This window comes from Cottoperca gobio, chromosome 10 (assembly GCF_900634415.1).
Source record: "Cottoperca gobio chromosome 10, fCotGob3.1, whole genome shotgun sequence".
Lineage (NCBI taxonomy): Eukaryota > Metazoa > Chordata > Actinopteri > Perciformes > Bovichtidae > Cottoperca > Cottoperca gobio.
Genome location: NC_041364.1, coordinates 13,671,572 through 13,682,475, shown reverse-complemented (window position 1 = coordinate 13,682,475; position 10,904 = coordinate 13,671,572). Strand labels below are relative to the sequence as shown.

At 43.6% G+C, this 10,904-nt stretch overlaps 1 protein-coding gene across 2 annotated transcripts in view; it reads left to right on the top strand.

Annotated features, from left to right (window-relative positions):
* Nucleotides 1–10,844, top strand: part of frmpd1b (FERM and PDZ domain containing 1b) — a 25,911-nt gene extending 15,067 nt beyond the window's left edge. Inside the window, exons 9-17 of one of the 2 annotated variants that reach the window (XM_029441627.1) lie at nt 942–1,067; nt 1,171–1,290; nt 2,064–2,197; nt 3,320–3,446; nt 3,834–3,926; nt 4,146–4,328; nt 4,627–4,774; nt 5,023–6,003; nt 6,215–10,844. In XM_029441627.1, coding sequence (XP_029297487.1) covers nt 942–1,067; nt 1,171–1,290; nt 2,064–2,197; nt 3,320–3,446; nt 3,834–3,926; nt 4,146–4,328; nt 4,627–4,774; nt 5,023–6,003; nt 6,215–8,799 — 4,497 coding nt within the window. In that variant the 3' untranslated portion in view covers nt 8,800–10,844. Of the gene's footprint in view, nt 1–941; nt 1,068–1,170; nt 1,291–2,063; nt 2,198–3,319; nt 3,447–3,833; nt 3,927–4,145; nt 4,329–4,626; nt 4,829–5,022; nt 6,004–6,214 lie in introns of both variants that reach the window. The other variant, XM_029441626.1, reaches the window with a different exon arrangement.
* The last annotated feature ends 60 nt before the right edge of the window (nt 10,845–10,904 follow it).

Genomic DNA, 10,904 nt, shown 5'->3' with positions numbered 1-10,904 from the left:
TCACCAACAATCATAACTTATTATAGGAATGTTTGCACTGGGCTTATTCTGAAAATGTCTAAATTTGACCATTTAAAAGGTCATATCTGCTACACTACTGGGTCACCTTTGATAAATCTTAAATGGAAGATGGGTAATTGGATGATGCATCTTGTTACTGGCCGGCTCAGGAGGTGGAGCATCATTCTTGGGCGGCTGACATGTTTGTCAATACCAGTGTGCCTTATGAAAGCCAATGAGATGTTCATTTATATGACTAAACCTATACCACGCTGAATATACCTGTCTTACTGTAACAATAACAATAAGCAACAATTAAACATAAAATGGAAATGGAAAGAGTAGATAGATAAGTCGTATTACGCGCTGCCCACATTTGTGTTCTTGGAGGATTCGATCATTGGGCCCCAAACAGTGAATCTAATTGTTAAAGGCTCCCTAGAAACTAGTGGGTGTATATTGTAATCAAGCACACCACAAGTTATGTCGTGATTGCCCCAAGGGTGCTAGAGTGTGGGTAGGCTTTAGCTGTTGTAGCAGTTCTTAATGGTGGAATAATAAATTTAAAAAAATTATATTGGTTCTGAAGGAGGAAGTTATGAAACATTTAAAAGTGAGGGGAAGAGTGTGATGGGATTCAGAGCCATGAAGCAATTTTTTATAAGGAGGGCAGCGCTGGATTTTGTGAGTACTGTATACAAGCATCATAATGTGATAGAAGGTAGATAATTGGGTCTGTAACTCAACCCCAGTAGATCCATGTCTGATGTTGTCTTCATGTGCACATTATTATTACTACAGCAGGTTTTGTATTTCAGTTTGTATTCCCAGCAAAACTGAAACTGAGAGGGGGAATCAGATTTGACCATCTGCCATCAGCAGGCAGGGATGAAACTTGTTTGGCTAAGGGGGTCTGAACTGTTGTTTTTTCACCATTCCAGGACATTGTGCTGACTCTGAAGGATAAACTGTCCATCCGGGCCATCGAGTACTTTGCCCTGGTGCTAGAGCAACAGTACAGCATCACCAAACTACTGCTGCTGCATGAAGACGAGTTCATACAGAAGGTGAAGGAAACCATGAATGCCCAAATCCACACATAGATGTACAGTAGTTGTGGATGGTGGTTTATATTAGGTGTAATTTACCTCTATTTTTTGTCTTCACCAGGTGGTGCAGAAAAAAGACTCCCATGACTACAGATGTCTCTTCAGGGTGTGTTTCATTCCCAGAGACCCCATGGACTTGCTGCAGGATGACCCCTCTACCTTTGAGTACCTCTTTTTACAGGTCAGCCAATTCTCTCATCTATAGTGACTTTCTATTGTTCAACCTCAATCAGAAGACCCATTTCTCCTTAATTACATGTGGAAACCAAGCCTAACTGTTCATTAAACAAAACTCCCACTTGCCAATTGTAGTTGTATAACCGATATTTAATAGATCTAGCAACTTGCTCTAGATCTGCTCGAAAAATGCTGCAAAAATAGAGCCAGAATCAAAGTTGTGAAGATGTTTGGAGTTAGCTCGCAGTCGCTCCCTGTGTCGGTCTCATATTAATTCAAAACTGTCTTAATCTCATATAACAAGATTTTTGAGTCTGGCCTTTGTATCACCTTGTAAATATTTTGTGAATTCACAAACAACTCCTGCATACAGTAACATACGAGCTGTGATGAAGCGAAACGTTGAGATTATATTTCAACTCTGGATATAAAGCCTCAAAACCACAGTTTGTCTTTGCATATTTGTGTTGCATAGTAAAACATTGGGAGTGCCACTTATGTCATGTTGATTTATTGTTCTATGAGGAGTCTTTGTCTTCTACTGCATTGTTTATTTTGTATGAGTGGCACTTTGGGAGTCCCAATGTTGGTTTACTTTTAAAGATGCTCACAAGCTGTGTACTTTGCAATGTCTAACTTGGAAGTGTATGCTGGTATATTAAACAAGTACATATAAAGATATGATGCTTTTTAGTTGCACACTGGTATGGTTACAGTAATGTGCATGTGTATGTGTAATGTCTGGATGCATTATGTTGTGACTATGTGTGTTTACAGAGTGTTGGGGACGTGCTGCAGGAGCGTTTTGCAGTAGAGATGAAATGCAACACTGCACTCCGCCTGGCTGCCCTGCACATGCATGAGAGACTAGATAGTTGTGGACAGACCAGGGCCTCTATGAAGAGTATTACGTGAGTCATATGCGTTTGTTTGTGCATGTGTTTTTAGGGTCACACTGGAGGGACACTACAGCCCCGACTCCAGCACTCCTCATTATAGGGTTGTGTGTAATTTTGGTGATCTAAGGGTTTGAGCTTGTTCTACTGCTGCAATCATTGTAAGTTGTGTGGGATAAGGTTGCACTCTAAAACCCTAATCTATTAATGTGATTGGAAACTGCTTTGCGTGTGTGCACAAGGGTGCCCTACTCTTGTGTGCCGATCTCTTTCACACTTAAAAGCTATAAATGCACAAACACAAGTAAGCACAGATCTATTTCCCAAAGACCACCTCACTGATGCACTGGTCATAGATTAATATGATTATATACGTCATTGCAGTCATAAATACTTGCGTATCGCAAATGTAGACTTTTTTCAAATTGAACTGACGATGCAGTCATGGCTACAGTTCAGTTAAAATATGGCTGTTTAGGAACATCTAGTGGCAGCTGTGGGAAAAGAAAAACAACTTTAGCAGATATGCCTCCTCCATAAATCTCAATGTGCTTTTTATTTTATTAAAATGTATTATTAGTTTTAATGTAAAAATGTCAAACTTACTTGAGACGGAATACTTTTATCAAAATATATGTATGTCATTACGTTACAAAATTTTACATTGGTGACACAACAATAGGGCTAGCTATGCAGAAAAGCTAATATTAGGGCGTTCATTTCTGTAGTAACCCGCATAGCTAGACACACTTAGAGTAGCTTACGGTTTGATGTTTAGTGGAAGATGTACTTTTCAGTGATTGCTATAATGTATCAAAACACATACTGCGTATTTCTTACCTGTCCTACAATTCTACATTTGCTTTTACTTTTTCTGTGTCCCAGCCTCCCTCCGCCTTTCACACATTGCACCAATATTTACTTGGTTTTGGAGAAACTAAATCAAGTGCATGTGGGATTCTATAGTTCAATTTCCCTTCCAATTGTAGGAGGCATTGTGACTTCATTATCATTGTGCCTTCTTACCCCTGTGTGTGTGTGTGTGTGTGCGTGTGCGTGTCCGTGCGTGTGCGTGTGTGTGTGTGTGTGTGTGTGTGTGTGTGTGTGTGTGTGTGTGTGTGTGTGTGGTGATGACAGGAGGGAGTTTGGCATGGACAGCTTCATCTCTCCCACACTGCTGAGCAACATGAGGGAGAAGGACCTAAGGAAAGCCATCAGCTACCACCTCAAAAAGATCCAGTCCTTGCTTGAGCCACGCCAGAAGGTAGATACAGACTGATGAATGAGTGGCCGGAGGCAACAAAAGACGTAAAGCCATAGATAGGGACATTTTAGTGATGGCTTTAGGATACTTTTTAGCTGACACTTGCAGTAACTGCTAATCTCCCCAATGTATAAAGTGGTGGTAAATTGACAGCAGGTTGGGAGGAAGATATATGTTGCGTGGGAGGGTGATTAGAAAGGCGATATTAGGTCTGGGGCTTGGGTAATGAATCTGGGAAAATAAGTGGAGCATATTCTCTGTGGAGAGAATTGTTTCAGTCAGCGAGTCAACCATAACAACCCCCCTGGTTTTCTTTCATTCTGTCTCCTTGCTGTCTGACTCACTGTTAATTCTTTCTCTTTTTCTTTGTCTACTGCTGTGTTTTAGGTCATTTCTGCAAGTCAGGCTCGATTGGCCTACCTCACTCAGCTGGGAGAGCTCATTTCATATGGGGGACGGTCCTACACCGCTACGATGATGGTAAGGTTTAACAGCCGGATATCAGCTGGTGGGTCTGTTTGTGTAGAGATATAGTGACAACTTGATTCAAATTCAGCCTTGGAACTATATTACATGTTACCATTTAAAAGGCTCAACAAATCCATCTGAGAATGATCCTATGTTAACTTCCATATCAAAACTCATTTGCACCTCTCTTTGTTTAATGATATAACTCTTCTCACTCTCATCCACACTCAGCTTCAGGATAGGGAGGTGTTGGTCAGCTTGCTAGTGGGAGCCAAGTATGGGATGAGTCAGGTCATCAACCACAAGCTCAATATGATCTCCACACTGGTGGAGTTCAGCAGCATCAGCCGAGTAGAGCTGCTCTCGGAGTCTGACAAAGTCAGCCTACTGCGCATCTCACTGCACGACATGAAGGTAAGGAAGACACTGAGAAACTAAACTCTATTATTCATAAACATCTAGCCACTCATACACTGACACAGATACAAAAAATGGATATTCACTCACCATGCCAAATATAGGTCAAGCATTTCTCCTCTAATACACAAACAGTTTACAGCCTAAGGGGGTGTGTGGTAGCTACATAAAGCTAATTCACTGGACTCAAAGGTGACTCTCTCTCCCTCTTTCTCCCCCTTCCATCACCTTTTCTCCCTGACCCTTTGGCTTTAATCACTTTACCTTATCTTCCACAATGCCCTCCCCCTTGCAGCCATTTGCCTTACTGATGGACTCGCTGGCAGCCAAAGACTTAGGGTGTCTGCTGGGAGGCTACTGCAAACTCCTTGTGGATCCCAGTGTCAATGTCTTCCGTCTGGGGCGCCCAAAAGTGAGGGTGCACCGGATTCCTGCTGAAGAAGGTGTGTGTGGGAAGTTCGCCGTAATAGAGGGCGTGTGCTATGAATCCCTATCAAGTGAGCAAAAACTGTTTCACTTTAAATAATCAATTTTTGGCTTTGGCCATTTGATAGATATTTTTCAGTCTCAGTCACCAGCCAGTACGGGTACCGTTAGAAAAGCCAGTCACGTAATATTGTAATATTTTAAAACCTATCCTGCTCTTCTAATTGACTAACATGTTGTTTGTGTATTTTCCTGGTGTTATTAGGTTATGTGTCTCGCTGCTGTAGTGACTCAGATGACACAACAGATGAGGATGACCCAATGGATTCTCAGAATTACAAACGCCCAGACCCAGCAAGTCAAGACTGGGAAGAAAGGAGGAGAGAGGAGGAAGGAAAGAGGAGAGAAGAAGAAAGAAGAGAGAGAGAGGAGCACAAAGGCAAACAGGAAGTGAAGATAATAGTGACAACAGAAGGTATGGAAAATGAGGGTGAAGAGGATGGAGGAGCAACAGGAAGTGGTCTGCGTAAATTTAGTATTATGGATGAAGAAATGAACCTGGAGACCACCTGGTACCACACTGACCCACGGGTCACTAGCAGCTTTTCCAGCTTGTCCAGTGGCTCCTTAAGTGCTGCCCTGGACGAGAGCAGTGCCGCAGCCAAAGCCCCATCTCGTCTGGATGCGTTCCGTGGACCACGCACGAGCGAGGATCTACCAAGCTTGGACGTTCACCACCCCTACCTCCTGGAGCCAAAACGCCACCAAGGGCCCCTGCGACCCACCAACCTAAATTACCGGGGCAATGACAACTCTTGCCTTTGCTTTGCTGAGCTTTCCAAGGCTGATTTCCTCCCCAGCCCGCCTGAGGCTACTAGTGATGATAACGATGATGATGATGATGATGACGAAGAGGAGGAACAGCAAGTAGTGGAGGGACTAAGACGCATATCTAAGATACCTAGTTCAAGAGATTTGAGAATGATTGACAGCATACCCTTTCAAAGATCACCCATTAAAAGAAAGAAAAAGATCCCTCCCAAAGTCCCAGTTAGGACGAGTTCGATTCCTATTGACAATGTAGGACAGGCTGAGCATCGCCTCTCCAAGGACGAAGAGGGTCTATTCCTGACACCTTCACCTAATCCCAAACCAGCTCTTTTGGTCAAAGAGACTGCCTCAGAGTCTGAAGATGAGTTTTTTGATGCACAGGAGAGATTTACACCTCCAGTTCCTGAGCTGTCAGGTTTGTTTGCAGCATGTTTGTATGACTTTGCAGATGAATAAGACAATTTGTCTTTGCAATGTTTTTGTGAAGGTCCTTTGTCTACGGTGGTATGTTTGAGTATTTTATGTGATGGCAACATGTGAGACATTAATGTGATTAAAGCAGATGTAAATCCACTAATGCCTTTCTCTTTCTGTCCTTTTTCTTTTGATTTATCTCTCTCTCACAGACGCTGAGCTGGCTGACCGGCGGAATGCTAATCGGTTGAGTGGAGGCTGGAATGGTCCTTCAGCTGTCCCGGGGAAAGAACCATCCTCCCCCCTAGCCAATAAAGCCAAATCCTCTCAAATCAAGAGAGAAGTGGAGACACTTAAAGGCCCCACAAATCAACTTACCAACCAACAGCCCAGTCCACCAAAGCCATCTCAGAAACCTGAAGTTAAGGTCAAACCGCTATTGGCACCTAAGCCCCAGCTGCCTCCAAAACCTCAGATCATTCCTCCCAAATCCCCCCAGCATGGGACATCATATGCCCACTGCAATGGGGATGCTTCTGGACGTCTGTCGTCTGAACTTCTGGAAATGGAGCCAGACACCATGGAGTTCAAGTCTGTTACATCTGGGGCAGGTGGACTGCCTCTTTCCTCACCCCTGATCACAGCAGTGCGGTGCAGCAAGCAACCACTACCCATTACAACACTACAAACAAAGGAAAAGACAAAGAGGCAAGAAAGCAGCCCAAAAAAGAATAAAGATCTGATGCATGAGAATAGAATGCATGTTCTTTCCAATGAAAGAGCATACATTACTAAGGAAAAAGAAACTTCTAAAGTTGAGGGGGAAAGCAATGGGACTGCTTTACCCTCAAGGAAGCCACCAAACCTACCCCTTATCCCTCGCTCTAATTCAGGTACAAAGCTAGCCATTCCCCCTCCAGTGCCCCCCAAACCTACTTCTCCCACCAATCTCCACCCCTTATCACTACCTGCTAGCTCTCCTGTCTCCCCAACTGATCCAAGCAAAGGGATCTTTAAGGATAGTGTCGGTCCGCCAAATGGAATCCACCCTTGGAGCAGCCGCAATGGCAGCGTCCAGTCAGGATCCAAGAGGGTCTCTCTGAGTCATGAAAGCCTGTCACCCAAAAACTCAGATGCACCGCTCCCCCTTACCACCTCCCTCATCTCAACCAACTCCAAAGGTGTTGGGGGCCTTGAAAGCAGAGAGCCTGGAAGATCTGGATCAGGATCAGACCTGAGGACCAGCTCCTCCAGCCTGGGAGGCAGACTGCCAGCTTCTGCCCTGAGAGGTAAGATCCAGGCTCTGCCTTGGTACATGACGCGTTCCCAGGAGATTTTGGGAACTCTGGACTATCCTTCCACTAGCTCCATCAATGGAGACACATCTGGATTTGGTTCTGGCTTGTCTGTAGCTAGTGGTTTATCAGACTTAAACAGGACCCCTGTCAAGGAAAAAGAAGCTGTGACCTCAAAATTGGGAGACAAAGGGAAAATTTTAGAGGATGGAGCTGAGGTTGTCATAGCCACCATCAAAGAGGCCCAGGAAGTGACCTCAAACATGAAAAAGGCCAATGGGACAAATAGCTCCCACCCAAATCTGACTTTTAAAGGGAATAGTGCACAAAGTGGAAGTGTTTCATCGGAGCAGCCTCAGTCTCGATCACATTCGGCAGTTGGGTTAGGAGGTGTGTCCACCATACAAATTGGAGGAGACTCACCAACTTCCTCACAAGCTGACACTACTCCTCCACAGCAGCACCGGGAGGCTTGTGGCTGCCGCACCGTTTACGCCAACTGTTTCAGTGGAGACACTGAGGATGGTATAAGCTTTGACGAGGAGCTCACTGTTTATGAGTTCTCCCGCCGCACACGCCCTAAACCTGCCCGACCCCCACCTGTGTCTCCTCCAACAACACCCTCTCCAAAGCCCAATATTCTGTCACTGCTGAGGGACAACCCCCGCCCGCTCTCTACTTTCTCCACTGTATCCTCTGAACTCAGTCCCCTAGTTTCGCGTCCGGTTTCACCCACCAACTCATTTAGTGGTCCTCTTCATACACTTACCAACAAAAACTATGGTGGGCTGAAGGGAGGTTTTGCCTCCCTACGTCAAGATATAGACCAACTTATGTTGGTCTTAGAGAGGGGAGCACTTGAGCAACCCCAACAAACGTGTCAAGATTCAAAGCAAGATATTACAGGCATAAAAGTAGGGCCTGACCTAAATCACAATGGAACTGAAGGCAGTACTACCCCAGCACCGGACCCAAACTGTACTGGCACAAGCACTACCGCCTTGACAGAGGCCGAGAGGACTCTTCTCCAGGCAGAGGCTCGACGATTGGCATCCGGGTGTCAGCGGGCCACACGTGTAGGCTGGGCTCCTGATGAAGCCCTACGTTCTTTATCTAACAGCTTCAGTGCCCTGGTTCAGTTGTCAGCAGCCTGTCTGCGAACAAACCCCTGCCCTGGTTGTGACATCTGCCATAATGCGAGTCTGGTCCACGGGGATGAGGACGATGACAGCCAGGAGGCCATGGACAAGCTAAAGGAGATAGTGGGTCTGTATCGAGAGTTTGTTGGGGCTGTTGAGACAGCTGGAACTGGGGCTGGAGTTGGGGGTAAGAGTGTGGGCCTTAATGGGTCTGGACAGGGTCAGGGGGAGAGTGACGGGGTCAGGCTACTAGCCAAACGCTGCACTGTGCTCATCTCGTCCGTATTCGCACTCACACAGCTCTTCCGGACACGCACACCAGACACCGCAGACACGCCTGGTCACGTACCTCTCAACTTTTGACCTGTGAACTTTTACCCACTAATAACCCACTAACTCTAGAGGTGAGACAAGAGGAAACAGCACAGAGTGATCTGGTGTGAAACCCCTGTGTTCTTGTACAGTAAGTGCCATGCACACCACAGCACACAAACTTTAACCCACATCACACATACCCACATGGAAAACACATACATCAAACAAAACCCTAAATGAAGAGAGGAAACTTCATTGCTTGCCTCTTCTTGGACGCATATGGACTATGCATTTGTACATATGAATTTTATAATTATCTTATAATTCTCTTATTTTATGATACAATATGTGTATGTATGTAAGGATGAATTACCCATGTACGTATTTATGTATTTATTTTTACAATATTTGCACCATGGTCTGTGATGTGCAGGTCTCTGGTGGGAAAAAAACTATGGATGTCACTGGAATTTTTATTTTTCCTTGTCTTTGAGACAGTATTATGTTATCTATTGCTGCTTTAAAGATTTCTCCACTCCACAAGGTGTAATCTGTAAATTGTCATTTTTCAAGTTTAGTATAACAGAACGTTTTACTGACAAAATACAGAAAATATACTTTATCACACTTGCAAAATACAGTTATTAACTGATTTGTTTTATATGTGCGCCTTTTTAAGGATTTAGTTTTTCAAAATTACAGTTAGATATAAATGGGATACAAAACTATACCATTACAAAGCAGGGAGAGCACTTTTGACTGTTACAGATTGCACCTTTCTATGAGACACAAACCCTTGTGTAAAGTGTTTTTCTACCCTTTCCTTGGTCCTGACTGACTCTGAGTGAATGCCTCTTGGAAACACTCCCATTACCCCAACGTATGCAGTAATATAACATTAATCTAGTTTTCATCCAAAGGATATTACATATATATTTTCTGGGAATGTGTGGATGAGGCCTAGGAAGCAAAACAGGGGACCTTATTTATGTAGTTGAAAAAAACTTTTTGACTTGGCACAAGGGTGACTGTTAAACTATGTCCAGATGTAGCAAAGATCCAAAGTCTTAAAACTCTGAGCCACAACTGTTCCCCACTACGGTTACCCTCTTTGGGTGCAACACCTTATTAATAACATACTGATTGATAGATGGACTGAGTGCTGTATGCTGGGGTCAGAACTGTAGATATACATTTATATCTTTATGTCCTTTTCTGTCTCTACCTTAGTTTATGGCTATGCAAACATAAATTCTTCACCCCCCCCACATACTGCATCCTTGTTATTTTGTGCTAACATTAAAAACAACAATAGCTGCATTATGTTTGTCTGAATATAATGGGTGCTTTGTTTGTTTGTAATGTTGGCTTTTGTCTTGTTTCAGGAAAACTTACTGCATTATGGATTGCAACATTGTGCAAAGTTGCATGGCATTAGCATTTGTCAATATAAAGACTTCTGTCTTTACTGATGTCTGTGAATTGTCAGTAAATGAATTACATTGCTTGACCAGTTTGCTGATGTACAGTGTTCACTAAACAGCTTGTTCGTGTCACATGATGCCAACTCATTTGATGAGACATGCGATTTGGAGAATTTAATTGAGCCACCTATGACAACAAGAGGGTAATTACGCAGTTGCTTAAACAAATATGATAAGGGGATTAGCCAAATTAAAGACTGCTTAAGTGTTCAGAGACAGCTGGTGAGGAGATAGGTAGTGCATTTAATCTTCCAAATAGATGACAGAGACATTTTGTCAATGTTGCTAGGCTTAAAAAATAAGAAAGCATATCTCTTGTGTGAGATTTCAGAGCTTCCAATTGCCATGGAGGTCCAGCACCAGTGTCCATCACAGCACTAACATCAAGAGCATCTCTAGTCGTCCATCAAGCAGGCCCAAACAGTGAAGAGTGCCTGTGTCACATACTTGTTTTCTTTCTGTATGGTAAAACTGTATCAACCGTATTTAATTTTCAAAGAGGACATTGTGTTTCTACATGAGCAGTCACTTTTCCGTACCCACGTACAATGAAGTCAATGTACCAAGAAATGTATTGTTTGGGAATAAATTACACATTGACCTTAACGATGTTGAATGTCTGAGTGTGTGGGTTTTGTCTATAGACCAGTTATCAACTCATTTTAATGT